Source organism: Siniperca chuatsi, linkage group LG3 (genome assembly GCF_020085105.1).
Source record: "Siniperca chuatsi isolate FFG_IHB_CAS linkage group LG3, ASM2008510v1, whole genome shotgun sequence".
In the NCBI taxonomy this organism is placed as follows: domain Eukaryota; kingdom Metazoa; phylum Chordata; class Actinopteri; order Centrarchiformes; family Sinipercidae; genus Siniperca; species Siniperca chuatsi.
Window position 1 is genome coordinate 15,892,917 of NC_058044.1, and position 15,011 is coordinate 15,907,927.

The 15,011-nt window shown below is 41.2% G+C and overlaps 1 protein-coding gene across 16 annotated transcripts in view; it reads left to right on the plus strand.

Moving 5' to 3' along the window:
* Positions 1–14,464, plus strand: part of slit2 (slit homolog 2 (Drosophila)) — a 90,186-nt gene extending 75,722 nt beyond the window's left edge. For 7 of the 16 annotated variants that reach the window (XM_044191096.1, XM_044191099.1, XM_044191101.1 and 4 more), the window contains 14 exons: positions 1,373–1,536; positions 2,216–2,248; positions 2,955–3,079; positions 3,428–3,525; positions 5,017–5,156; positions 5,979–6,002; positions 7,264–7,357; positions 7,906–8,043; positions 8,644–8,884; positions 9,509–9,639; positions 9,743–9,897; positions 10,866–11,220; positions 11,418–11,632; positions 12,628–14,464. In XM_044191096.1, the coding sequence (XP_044047031.1) occupies positions 1,373–1,536; positions 2,216–2,248; positions 2,955–3,079; positions 3,428–3,525; positions 5,017–5,156; positions 5,979–6,002; positions 7,264–7,357; positions 7,906–8,043; positions 8,644–8,884; positions 9,509–9,639; positions 9,743–9,897; positions 10,866–11,220; positions 11,418–11,632; positions 12,628–12,884 (2,170 nt within the window). In that variant the 3' untranslated portion in view covers positions 12,885–14,464. Of the gene's footprint in view, positions 1–1,372; positions 1,537–2,215; positions 2,249–2,954; positions 3,080–3,427; positions 3,526–5,016; positions 5,157–5,978; positions 6,003–7,263; positions 7,358–7,905; positions 8,044–8,643; positions 8,885–9,508; positions 9,640–9,742; positions 9,898–10,865; positions 11,221–11,417; positions 11,633–11,922; positions 11,967–12,627 lie in introns of all 16 variants that reach the window. The other 9 variants (XM_044191106.1, XM_044191107.1, XM_044191110.1 and 6 more) reach the window with 4 other exon arrangements.
* Positions 14,465–15,011: the final 547 nt, after the last annotated feature.

The window sequence follows — 15,011 nt, forward strand, 5'->3', positions numbered from 1 at the left end:
AATCTGCTAAATTGTTTTACTGCAAAACAGGTTTTACAGCATCAAACAGCCACACTTGGGGCCTAGTCAGACAAGCAGCATATAACACAGGAGATTCTGGTTGAAAATAATAAACTGAGGTAGCTAAGAACTGAATAATTGACTTCATACACTAAAAAAGTATTAACTTTGCTCTCTCTTCAGTTTACTGATGTTTTCTTTTAGCGTGGTATCTCAAGACTAAGCACTCTGTAGAGAGAGCACAGAGATTATATTGGGTGCACACAAGTGATGGGTGGAAGTGAAGGATGATGCACATAACTTGCGTTACCTGCTGGTGGTAATGCCAGTGAGGGAGTGCCTGTGTCCGCCCCGGGGCGCTCACTAGGATCAGCACCACGGATAGCGGTTGTGACAGGCTGCTGCTTTTTCTAGTTATATCCCACTGCAGACCGCTAGTCTAATATTATCTCGACCCTCATCAGAGCTACAAGCCTGGAAATGGCCCTAACTTCCTTTTTGACCACTATAACAGTTCTGTCAGATCTGTTTTTTGAGGGAGTTCTCAAATATTCTGAGCAAAAACATGAATTATGCAGGGAGTAGTAGTCACCCAAAATAAACACCTCCATGAATGTAGATAATATATAACCGTATATGCATAATTTAGTTAAATCACAATACCAAAAACCTAGCAGATATGGCCGAGGTTGGGGTGGTGGAGGGAGCTGTAGCAGCAAAAGGTGTTGGCATGAAACTATCAGCAGAGTAATAGTGAAAAATGTCAGGTTATGAAGGCAATGCTGTACAGCCGCATGAATATGATTGGTTACTAGTCAGATAGTAGCCAAGTAGCTGATGAATGAGTCATTGTGGAGCATGAATAAAGTGTCTTATGCTAATAAGCTAATGCAGGCACGGCTTCCGTGCTCTACCTGAATTGATGCAATGCTCCATTAGTTACCTTTAAAAAATAATAACTCACATTAGACTTTGCTTATTGAGTTATAGAACATCAGCAAAAACTTCCAAGTACAGCAGTAACATACTCTTTTTGACAAGAAGTAACAGTTTATGGGAAGTGTTTTAAGTTTGAGTAATACTACCTCCAACACCGCTGCCAGCATGAGACAGATGCTCTCAATCATCTGCGCCACAGTGTCAGTTATTTATGGCAGAAATAAACCACAGTTTCACGCTTAATTTGACAGTGATGTATAACTCAGTCTGCAAGTATTTAGACAGTGAAACATTTTCTTTTGTTTAGACTCTGTGTTCCAGCATATCAGATCCGAAATGAAACAATGACTCTGAGGTTAAAGTGCTTTTTCTATGTATCCTATTATTATGGCTGAACATTGTTCTCACTCTCCTGTCTCTTTCTGGCTGACAGGGCTTTGGGTGCCAACCCGCTGTACTGTGACTGCCACATGCAGTGGCTGTCAGACTGGGTGAAGAGCGGCTACAAAGAGCCTGGCATTGCCCGCTGTGCCGGGCCCGGTGATATGACCGACAAGCTGCTGCTCACCACGCCATCCAAGAAGTTCACCTGCACAGGTAAACATACACTGTTGCACGCATACAGTATTGTAGCACAGGGATACATGCGCATGCCAGTAGATATACAGTACATATATACAAACACACTTATATGTTGATTAAATGCACTTTATTAGGTGTCCAAAAACAAAAGCATGCACACACACACACACTTTGAGGCCATCATTATGCAGTGCCATAACATATACACACACTTGATGAGGACTCCTAAAGGAGACCACAAGTTGCCATTTATTGTCGCTGTCCAATAAAAACCATGTGTCTCCAAAATGTAAACTTTTCATGGAAAATACAAACAGCCTTGTCTGAACAGTTGTGACTGCATTTTTGATAATTCAGTGAGTTTTTACAGGGTTGCGTTAGCGTAAGAAATAGGATAATTGTCTGAACCCACAAAAAAGCATTTAGTTTATCTGAAAACCTAAAAATCATCAAATATGGAGATGCTGATGTTTTCACTGAACAGCAACAAAATGTTGCTATTTAAATGTATGTAATAATAAAAATCCACAAATTTGCTTGTGACCATGATTGTGGCTGTAACTCATCATACTGCAAAATGCCACTGACTGTTGACCTTAACCTGTAAACCTTATCATATCACATTAACAATGAATACATGACTGAATAACCAAACATGACCTATTTTTAACCTAATCTAACTGACGCACTGTAGAAGTCCCGGGGCCTTGTGGTTTTCTGGTGCCAGGTAAAGTAGCCAATCATATCCGAGTAGTTCCTCCTCAGTCTCTCCTCCCCCAGCTCCTCGGAGACAGTCCCAGCCCAGTTTTCCTTTTCCTTTGAGTCCTGACCAGATTGAACCTCTCTTCTTTTTCTTTCAGCCCTCATGTTGTGACCAGCATTGTGTTTCCCGACTGTTAGAACTTGATGTTCTGTCATGAAATTTGGGAATATGCGTGTCTTCTGTACATGTCATGGCCCTGCAAAGAAAATCTAATTCATAACCCAGTAGCATATCTGCAGCTTTTGGTTTATTACTTCCATACAACTTATAATAATCTTCTTGTGCGCGAGTTTTTAATAGCTTATTATAATACAGGTAAGGTTGTTTTTTTTACTTTTTCCAATACTGATATTGACAATTTATTAATCAAGTTAGCATTTTTTCTCACACATTGACAATATTTCATGATTACTATAGCAGACTATTTTATAATTCAAAGTGAAATGTCAAAAATACATATCAGCCAGTAGGAAAGCCACCATCCTTTTCTGCAGCACAGAAAGTTGACTGCAAGGTTTATGCAGGTCCCTGATAACGTACAGCTGTCTGTGTGTATGTCAACCTATGTATTCTGACTCGTCTTACTCCCCTAAATGTAGAGCATTATATTAAGCTAATTATCTCTCTGGTGTGTATGTTTTGTGTGGGTTGGTGTGTTTGCGTCACACAGGTCCAGTAGATATGAGTATCCAGGCAAAATGTGAGCCCTGCCTGTCCAACCCCTGCAAGAACGATGGCACCTGCTCCAATGACCCTGTGCACTACTACCGCTGCACCTGCCCCTATGGATTTAAGGTACACATACACACAACCACAAACTGGTGTAAAAGATAGCGTCATCAATTTAACACCTGTAATTCGCAGGTGTTCACCTGCTTTTTACACCAGTCTTTGGTTAGGACAGAGACATTTCAGCAAGTGAATATGACCCTTTTGGTTTATCAAATGTACACACAGAGATAGACTATTCCTTCATGAGACTAATGAATACATTTGTGAAGGCTTTGGGTGAAGAGAGTGTTCAAATGTCAACTGGATAAGAGAGTCCTATCTCTAAGAAAATAGATGCAAACATTTGGCAATTATAAGAAGCTGTCGTTCTTTGAAAGCACTAAATGTTTGTGTGTTTGTGTTTGCATGTAGGGACAAAACTGTGAGGAGCCCATTCATGCCTGTATCAGTAACCCATGCGAGAACAGTGGCACTTGTCACCTGAAGGAAGGAGAAGGGAGCAACTTCTGGTGAGAAAAAAAAATGTTTCCCAACCTGTTTATTTTTGGCTATTATCCCAATACAGGTTATGTTAAAGAATCTTTCCAACAATTTTACACACTGATATCAGTTTCTTTTATAATGCTACTGTCAGGGAGCTGTTAAGTCAGAAATGTTCAAATTCTACACATAGTCGCTTTAAACAAATACCAGTTATTTAAACCACCTGTATGGAAGTGACCACAAAAGTGAAAGCACCCCAAATGTCTGTTTTGTTCATAGCATTGCAAAACTGTGTGTGTGCACAAGTACTGTATAATAAGGAGATTTAAGTAGAGCCAGCACGAAGCTCTGCAAGATTAAAAGAAAAAGAAACATTCATGCTCACCTTTGTTCCTCCTAAATAACTGATCAGTCAATATGGTGAAACGGGAAACTTTTGTAAAACCTGTCTGATCAGTTATGTGGTTGTAGCACCCTCAGATCTTAGCAATTAAGTAAAGGGAGTAAATTGTTATCATAACTGATCTGAACAATGGCCACAGCTACAAAAATAAGATCCAGGCCATAAGAAAACTAGAATATTCGCTTCTGTTCACCTAAAAATAAACATATAGAAACATCTACAAAGAGATGTGGTGAACACCAGACATCAGTTACCAGATACTAGACACCAATAAACAATTGAACCAGTGGTTATTGAGAACACGCTAGTGGACATAGCATGTGATCTGTGGACCCTCAGGAGATAATTATCAAAGATAAGTATCAAAGATACTGCTGCACCACTAAAGGCAGGTGGAAATGAGTGTACAGGAGGTAAAGGGCTCAGGGGACCAGAGCTGGACAGCCCCACTGTGAGAATTGCCTTATCATTATTAGGCTGTTTAGTATTAACAGGAGGGTCAATGTTCATCAGGCTTGTCTGCACACTCCAGGCAGATTTTAACCTCCCACACAGACAATTAGACCAGCCCAAGATCACAGTTCCTCCTGTGTCTCTCCCTCTGTCTCTTTCTCTGCCCTCTGTCTATCTTTTCTGATACGTTTTCATTTCAGTCTTCCTCTCCATGTCTGTATTTCCATCTTTGCCGCTTTCTTTTCCTTCTCCAGCGGAGGGGGTGGAATATTCATTGTGAAGAGCTGTCGTTGACAATATAATGAGATATTAATCCACCCTAGTGTGTGCTGCAAGAGCTCTTTATTAGACCCATAATATACCACTCTGTGTATGTGTGTGTGTGTGTATGCAGTAATAAACCTGAGTAGTAGTTACAGAGTTGAGGCACGCTCACGTTAACAGAATAATGACTCTCTACTGGGGATATGTAGATGGAGCTGACACTGCTGTTATGAGCTGCAGGCATGGATAGTGGATGTGTGTGTGTGTGTGTGCATCTTTGTCATCCAGAGGCCCCAAAGATTTCTGTTGACAATGTTCTGTATGCGACCCTACATGTGTTTATCCTTTGATACCTGCTTATGGGTGTGTGTATCTGTGTGTTTCCGTGTGATCTCAGGTGTGTGTGTCCAGAGGGCTTCGAAGGCGACACGTGTGAGATCAACATCGATGACTGTGAAGATAACGACTGTGAGAACAACTCCACCTGCGTCGATGGAATCAACAACTATACGTGCATGTGCTCGCCAGAATACACAGGTAACGCATGTTTTCCTTGAACAACATAGTCAATATTACCTGTCACAGAAACACAGGACCCTCCAGGATAATGTAACCATCCTATATAGGTTTATGTTATGGCCACCAGTATTAAATATTTCAACTTTGTTTCTGAGAAATCAAGTTTGTCCGTCAATTTGGTATGGCAGACGGCTCAAAATACTACAATACCCATGAGCCTCTACCGCAGTTGGCATGGAGAAAAAGTAGAATCTGAAAAGTAGCAAAATTCAAAACACTTCGTTGGTATAGTTCAGAACTAAAGACGCCACCATAGTTGCTGAATTCATTTAAAATTGACCCTAAAACTGACTTGATTTAAGGTGCAGATTATGTTTTTCACATCAATCTCTAGATCTCTAGATTCGTGATTTGATGTTTCTTGCCAAAATGAACCCTGGGAGTCATAGTTAACGTCTACTTCAAAGTATTTTTATGTAACCAGGCTTGTACTTTCGACTTTTCATCAAATAACCCGATATTTTCTAACACAGTCATTCATCTTTTGTACCAATGTAATGTCACGTAATATTGTCTATGAAAAAAATAAATGGGACTTTTACCAGAGGCACCCGAAATAGCTCCTCCCACTTCAGAACTCTTTCCACTGAAATGTAACACTAACTAACACTGGTCTGTTGCTACTTGTTTGTCTGCTTTTGCACTGTGCTAATCATCTCTGACTGCTAACCTTTGTGGCGGTGTTCTCTCTCTGTCTTTCTATGTCTCGCTGTCCTGTGTCTTTTTTTCCTGTCTCGCTCTGCTTTCTATCATCTGTCGTCGGTTTTCTTGTGGTTGCAGCTGCTACCAATGAGGTGGAGAGAGGTTAGTCTGTTCTTCCCTCTCTCCTTCCTTTCTTCCTTCCTTCCTTCCTTCCCTCATTTCCTGTGCTTTATCCATGCTCCCCAGAAATTTGATATTCAGCACCACAGATTTAACATGCTGTATGCAGTCATGCTCCATGTTAGCAGTGCATGTCCTTGATGTTCAAACAGACCGCTGAGTTTGTAATTCGTCCTCTCAGATATCTGGGGTTATTCTGCTTGCTGCTTTATGCATACATGTTATTACCACACTAAAGTCAAAGTAAACTGTGTCATAATAAAGATTTTGACATTAAAGGAGAAGGCTGGTGAGACCAACTCTTCATTAGCTTGGCTCACTATTCACACAGAATTGCACAAAAATATCTGTACAAATAATTGACATATTAATGTAAAATAAGAAACAAAACAGCAAATAAAACATCGGAGCCTAAAAGCTTTATCCACCCACACTGTCCCACCCACCGTTATTGGCACTTTGCATATTTTACAGAAAGTTTAACTTGGTAACCTTTACATACAACTCACCAGTTCTCTTAAAGGCAGCTGGGTCCTCTTTGTTAAAGCCACTTACACATGCAATCAACATTCCTTAAACTAATAGACTGGGAAAAGAAGACACCCACTGTTTGATTATAAAGTATGTGAGGATTTCCATATGAAAATAAGAATCTATTAAGCTAACATGACTGCTTCTAAATAAGTGAGAAGTAGAAGCTCCAAATCACAAACACATCTCCCATCGTTTCACATACACATTGTCATTGATCCCAGAGTGAGAATGTAATTATTCCCAGAGTGGACTCTGTGCTGTCAGGAGTATTGGTTTATTCCCCGATGCCTCATCAGTGATTTGCTTGGAGTTCAGAGTTTCAGGAACGTCGGGATACACACGGGAATATCATCAGGAATATGACATTCGCAGAGATGAGATCATTTATCAGAACAACTGTGTTGGTCCTGGCCACAAGAGAGTCATCCATCATCAGAATACACACCCATACAACACAGACACACACACATTTCTGTGCGTGCAGTGCAGATACACACAGAGATGCTCAATCATAGTGAGATGCACAAGCAGAAACACACTGAGAGGGAGTTGGAAAATATTGAGGTGTTTTATATTATAATTTCACTTTATTTATTTATTATTTTTGTTAATGGTATGCAAAGATGAGATAATCTGTGTGTGTGTGTGTGTGTGTGTGTGTGTGTGTGTGTGTGTGTGTGTGTGTGTGTGTGTGTTTGTGTGTTCCTAGGGGAGCTTTGTGAAGAGAAACTGGATTTCTGCGCTCCAGAGCTGAACCCATGTCAGCACGACTCAAAGTGCATTTTGACCCCTCAGGGATACAAGTGAGTGGAATACACACACCCACATGCATGTGCGCACACACACACTTCCCATGCACATACACATATGCAGAGATGCAGTGTTTTCTTGTTTCTCTCCTGCAGGATTTGAGTACTAACATTTCTCACACTGAAATAAATGAGTTGCTGTTTTTGTGTGTGTGTGTGTGTTAGCGAGTGCGTGTGTGTGGAGGGGGAGTGTTGGGAGTGTGATTTGGGCTCCCTCATAAGGTTTCCTGTGCAGATTTTATCTGAAACTTGCTTTAGTTTCACTCCCTTGCTTGTGTGTGTGTGTGTGTGTGTGTGTGTGTGTGTGTGTGTGTGTGTGTGTGTGTGTGTGTGTGTGTTATTACTATGTGGTTGTACATCCTCCAGATTGTCTGGGTCAGAAGTGAATTGCTAGTGTTAAAATGTCTTGAACACAAGCAGTTATACCCAGTCCACCCACAGGCAGATATAATGTATGTTTAACCAAGAACATCTGAGGGTTAAAGTTCAGTATCAACAAGCATTTCTGTCTCTGCATGTGTTTGTGTGCGTGTACATTTTAGGTGTGAGTGCACTCCAGGCTATGTAGGTGAGCACTGTGAGCTGGACTATGATGACTGTGAAGAGAACAAGTGTCAGAATGGAGGACAGTGCATTGACGCCATCAACGGATACACCTGCGTCTGTCCAGAGGGATACAGGTAAGGAACACAAACATCCCAGCAGGAACTCACATATACTGATCATGTCAAAGTACTATTCTCTTGACCAACAGTATCTTTGATGGTATTGTGCAGTGCATATTGACTTTGTCTTTTAAAACATTTTCCAGACTTAAGTGTCAACATTTCCTTGACCATTGTCTTTAATGTGGCAAAAAGTAGGGTTTTCTTTTTTATATTTGCCAAATCATTGTGTGGTAATGTATTGGGTGGTGGAATTATTTTAAATACTCTCCTCTATGTTGGTGTGTTCAGGGTTTGATTTCCCAACAGTGTAGCTTGTACTTTTTGGCTGCCAACTCTCAAATCTCAGATGTTGAATTGCCCTTGAAAGCACCAATATAGACCCCAATTTGACAGTTTTGAAAAGCAAAAATAAAGACAACGTGTTCACACTCACACAGAAGTTTCAAGTGACTTTTAAGTCTCTAGATGTAAATTTTCATAGCACACTGCATTTAATGGAAAAGAAAGGTTTTTAAGAACATTCTGATTAGGAGCACTTTGGTGTTCCAGATTACTTAGCTGCATCTCATACTTAATGTATCACCATCATACTTATATGTGTGTGTGTTGCAGTGGGTTGTTCTGTGAGTTCTCTCCCCCGATGGTCCTTCCTCGTACCAGCCCCTGTGACAACCATGAGTGCCTCAACAGGGCGCAGTGTGTTGTCATGGCAACGGACCCCCGCTGCCAGTGTCTCCACGGCTACGAGGGCGAGCGCTGTGAGACGCTTGCCAGTGTCAACTTTGTCAACCGCGAGTCCTACCTGCAACTTCCCTCCAGTCTCCTCTCACCAGAGACCAACATCAGCCTACAGGTGTGAGCTTTACAGAAAGTTTCAGCTCATCGTCTAGATGTCCGGCCTGTTTTGGTTCACTCTCATCACTCTCATAGTGTCGTTTTCGGTGAAAAAAGCTCTAAAAACCAACTGTACACAACCTACTCAGCACGACAGACACAGTTAGTGGCTAGCTGGTGAACATACAGTAGTAGAATATTTAGCAGCTGAACAGCCAGATATTGCCTTCAGGACTTGGTAGTGACCTATCCCCAGTTTGTGCATCTCATGTATTAGCATACATTTGGGTCACAGAGGTAACATTAACCATCAGTTTCGCCAGTAGCTATCTTGTGACCCATGCTAATAGGCACAAACTGGGGCTAGTAGAGACCAAAAACAGAGCTAAAAGAGAGTAGATGCTGGATTTGAGTTGGACATTGGAGGTGATGATATGTCAATGTTGTGAAACAGCTTGTTTCTGCTGCCCCCAAGTGGCCCCAAAAAAATGTTATTGCAGGTTTAAGTACATTTTGCTGATGATGCTTATACTTAAGTAGGAGTTCATGACTTTTTACTTGCAATGGGAGTCATTTTACATTGTTGCACTGGTACTTTTACTCACTAAAAGTCATTTACACAAACATCCCGCTGTGTTTTCAGATTGCTACAGATGAGGACAGTGGTGTGTTGTTGTATAAAGGAGACAATGATCACATTGCCATGGAGCTGTACAGGGGACGCCTCAGGGTCAGCTACGATACCGGCTCTTACCCTCCTTCTGCTATATACAGGTACACTCAGTACACACACACATACATACACTCAGTGATGCCACTTTCACATGATGGATGATACAAATGTTTAGACCAACTCTCTCCATTCTCTCTCTGTCAGTGTGGAGACAGTGAATGATGGCAGCTTCCATGCTGTGGAGTTGGTAGCATCAGACCAGACTTTGTCTCTGTCCATCGACGGCGGGCAGCCCAAATCCATCAACTCCATCAGCAAACAGTCCACACTCAACGTAGATTCTCCGCTTTACCTGGGAGGTAAGGACAATGCGTGTGTGTGTGTGTGTGTGTGTGTTTATGTGTGTGTGTGTCTGCGTGAATGACTCACGACAATTACATGATAGATACTTCATTGTTCCACTGCAGGAAAATCTACTTTAAATCTAGCTTTAAAGTAAAAAAAATGACACTATTTGCATATAATTTTCTTCGTGAAGACAATTATAAAGAAATAAGAATATGTTTAGTATATATTTTTGAATAATGCCCCCATTTACATTGTTGGTTTTGTGTGATAAATATATCATAATAAAGGGACATAAAGCAGATTTTTAATTGCTCTCCTTAAATTTGTCTTTGTGTGCTGTTGCATTTTTTTAATATTTACTGGATCACTGCATTGATCATCACACAATATCCTGCAGATGGCCAAAAATAAGAAAATGGTTGTTTTCTATTGGAGCAAAGGCCCAGAAAGACTAACTTAAAATCCCTGACACAAAACATCAAACCACAAGTAACCTTGATGTGCATCATTTGAAATTTGAAGCCCACAAAAACTATCACAAAAATGACCTTTCATTCATTTTAGGAGTTTTGCCATTAAATACAGCCATTTGTCTCACAGAAAGGTACTGAGAAACTAATGCACCCTTTTATCACTGGCTGGCTTGATTACTGCTCTCTGTAGTGGCGTACCCAAGCAAAAGATAGATTTCTGCAGATTTCTCCACACACTGCAGTACGTGTCCTGACTGAGACCAGGAAGAGAGCAAACATTTTAAATTCTTTCAGTTGATGGTTTACAACCGATTAAGTTAAGCTTCTGTGTCCGGTCTTCAAAACTGTCAGTGGACTAGAATGTAAGACATGTTTTAATCTTATGTCACATCTGATCCTCTAGCATGGACATTTTAGTTTTACTATTTAATCTATTGTCTTTTAATATATCCTCTTATGTGACCTTTTATCACTTTGTACCTCTAATCACTCCTTTCTTCCTCCAGGTATGCCAGAACGTGCCACAGTCTCCGGGGGTCTCTCGTCTCTGCAGCATAGCTCAGGTGGACGCAACGGCACCAGCTTCCATGGCTGCCTCCGTAACCTGTACATCAACGGGAAGCTCCAGGACCTGGGGGCTGGGCTGGGGCCAGGGGCTTCAGGCTCTGGGACTGCACAGAGCACCACCAGACAGTGGCTGGGTCACGGGGTGGAGCCAGGCTGCCAACCTTGCCAGAGAGGCGCCTGTGTCCAAGGTGACTGCCACCCAACAGGGCATCGTGGCTTCACCTGTACCTGCCACCCAGGCTGGACGGGAACAGTGTGTGACCAGCAAGTCAACAACCCCTGTGATGGCAACAAGTGAGTGTTTTTTGTGCCACTTTGTCTAAGTGTTGCTGATTGGGTGCTTAGAGTATTGGTATGGGTTTAAAACCACAGTGAGTACAAGGTTTTTGTCCAGGGTTATAGGCTTTTGGATCCAAAGAGGGACTTAGTTGGAAGATTTGTATATGTGTCCACATCTTTATCTTTGCTGTCTCTCCCTCCTCTATCCTCAGGTGTATCCATGGTACCTGCCTTCCAATCAACTCCTACTCCTACTCCTGCCGCTGCCAGCCTGGTTTTGCTGGCGTACTATGTGATGAGCAGGACCAGGATGCAGCTAACCCCTGCAGTCTGTCTCGCTGTAAACATGGCAAATGTAGAGTGTCGGGCCTGGGCAAGGCATACTGCGAGTGTAACGGTGGATATACAGGAGAGGCGTGCGACAGAGGTGAGAAAAACATAGACGCATGTACGCTGGGTGTGTCGTTGTGTATAAATTATTACCTGTGTTTACAGTAAACTGACTCCTCATATTCTTCTAAAAATAATATCTAATGCTTGTAATGTAATTCAAGCTTTTGAATCTAAAGCATGTTTTTCTTAACAGAACCTCTTCTAAGCTTCTGCTTTGCTGTCTGTTACTTTCTCATCAATAGTCTCTCAGCAGTGTGTGTGTGTGTCTAACAGTGTTTAGTGTCACTGCGTTAATGCTGCTAACCCGTTGCTCTTTCAACTCAGCATCTCCTGAGCTTCCTCTTAATCCCTCGAGGGGGATTACTCAGGTGAGACTTTCCTCTCCAGTGTAACCCATCTACACACTGCCCCTGCTTCAACTTGTTTTCACTTCATGCACCATGTAATTTTTCATCTTACAAATCCTGCACAGCAATTTGACAGTCATAATATCTTATTTTAACATGATAAAATCTTATTTTTTCTTATCCAAGATAGGCTCAATTTGCAGTATTAAGAGCATTAAACTCTTTTAAAGGTAACTGGTCTTGATTTTTAAGATACACAATCTATTTGTAACTTGAGCTGACAAGAAACAAGTCTGAAAAGTGGGCTGCATGGTTGTATCCCAATATCGATAGTACATGAAGAAGAATTCATGTCTTGTTAACTTGTTATTTTTGCTGAATAAAAAGATAAATTATTCAGTGTTAGTTTATATAGTTTATTTATTAAGTTTCATGGTTCATCTTTTTGACAAGGTTTAAGGTCAGTGTTTTGTAGTGAAGTTGTACCCAAGGGATTCTTGCAGTGCGTCCCTCATGGTGTCACTTTGTTTCATTTTACTGTCCTCTTTTTGTCCTCTATAATGTTGAGTTATTGTTTAGTTGTCCTCACCATTAAGATCACTGTCATTGTGACGTTGATGCTTCAAAACAGTTAAAAGCGTGGATAACTTGTAACCTTTCTGCTCCCTCCTCATGCATGCAGAGGTGGCCTGCCGAGGGGAACGGGTCCGAGATGTCTACCAGAGACAGCAAGGCTATGCGGCGTGCCAAACCCAGGAGAAGGTCTCCCGTCTAGAGTGTCGAGGCAGCTGCCCGGGGGGAGCAGAAGGACAGGGCACCTGCTGCACCCCCCTCCGCAGCAAACGCAGGAAATACACCTTCCAGTGCACTGACGGCTCTTCTTTCGTACAGGAAGTGGAGAAAGTGGTCAAGTGCGGCTGTACAAAGTGTTCCTCATAAAAAACAAAAAAAGAAAAAAGAGACAACATCCTCGGCAGATTTCCTCCCCTCCAGATATGTTTTATGTTCCTGCCCGCCTTACTTGATCCCCGTCCCACTTGTCCAAGGTCCTGATTCCTCCTGAGAAAACCCTTCACCCTCCACAGCCCCCACCCCCACCCCCCACCACCACAACCCACTCTTTTTTTTTTAAAAACCCTTAAAAAAGGCAAAAAAAAACAAACAAACAAGAGAAACAACTAAAAAAGAGTTTCTTTTCTTGTCAGTGCTGGACTGATGATTGATGCTTCCTCGGTGGGGATGTTGAATTGTATTGTAAAGTACAAAAACAGACTTATTTTTTATTATGAAGTGGAGAAAAAGACAAAAAAAAAAAACAAAACACAAGAGTTGACTTTTTCCTTACATCTACTTCTTTTCGTTGGTCATGATGACTCCAATGGTGTGCCACACTGTCTCTTCCCTGGAGGACGGACCGGTCACTGACGGCTGACCGCCCCCGTAGACTTCCTGCTTCCTGTCTGTGAGTTGTGTGTTTTAGGAGTAACCTTAACTGGTAGTACCATAGACTCACCACTAGGAGGAGCTGCATTAAGGGGAGAAGGAGGGCAGTGATAACCCCTTACAACACAAGAAACCACCACTGTAGTCTGAGGTCAGACCTCCTGAACCCTCTGAGGCTGTGTGCACGATCCAACACATAGCTGCGCTCAAACTTGTGGTATTTTTTACAGCTACTGAACAACAAACACACACAAACATACACACACATACAAATGCTCTCACCTGTAGAAGTTATACATATTACCTGCCAGGTCAAATACACTACTCTCTGTTTATCTACCCCCCAGTCATGAATGACAAGTATTTATTGTATCATAAATACCTGTACTTATTCAGTAGATCCCCTATGTATCAATCTGATTCTTTTAATATATATTAATTTATATTTGTCCTTATTTTTGTATTAAAAAGACATAATCTGTCAAGATAGCTGAACTAACAAAATGGTGTCCTTTATTTTGGTTGAAGAGAAGTTGTTTTTTGATCACTGAAACTATTGTGCTTGCCAGAGACCTTAGTTACATTTAATCTGCAAATGTGACGTGAAGACATTGTATATTTTTGTCGCGTTTCCTGAGAGTTTGTACTGTGCCATTACCAGAAGGTCTTTATATTAGAGTATAAATGTATAGATAATTTCCCTACCTATGTATTTCACACACAAATCTTGTGAGTAGCATTGACCCTAGAAGATGCTTAGAACTGTTTTTACCTTTTTAACAAATTTATGCTTAAAGAATACTGTGACTTTTTCTAAATGAAACTACTTTGTTAGCCCCTTGGTCTCCGACGTTAACATGTTGCTGCTAAGTTTTTGTACCGTAGACTTGGATCCTGATCTGTATGTTATATAGAACTTCCTGCTCCTACTGTATGGGGGCACCTTGTGTAACAGATAAATATGTCCCCCCACCTCTACACATGTGCATTGTGCTTTATATTCCCCCGTTCTCCATCCCCAGACTAATGTCAGTTCCCTGACTGATGTTTGTTTATTAAACACAATATTTACCTCACACTTCTCACCTTTGCTTTTTTTTTGTCGCACTAAGAGGTCCAAGTCAGAAATGTTCCCCCTCAATATACTGAAGAGAGTTATAATTAAAGTTTTGAAGCACAATAATGTGGACAGTATTCTTCCATTATTCTTTAAATATACTGTGCCTAAAATGGAGAATACAGCAGGGACTGTGCAATATGTCTTTATCCTGTAGTTAAACATTTAACCTTCTTCTGCAACATTTTTAATCCAGATCTCATATGCTCCTCCACACTCCCTTAGTATTTCATGCACCCAAGCGTAAGACCAGTTTTTATAGTCCCACTATATTAAACGGTACAACAAACTGGTGATATTATGTATGTTTCTTATTGTCAACAAATTCCATGAAAAGAACAAAAACAACAAGTCATTGACCCCACTTGTTGTCTGTGTAGCCAAAGCCTGATACAGTTTATTTCTTGTGTCACAAACCTCCATTGTTGTCCCAAAACTATTAAAAACACACCAATAAGGCCCACTGTTGCACTGGGTGCATGTTTATTCATTACGATAAACACGGG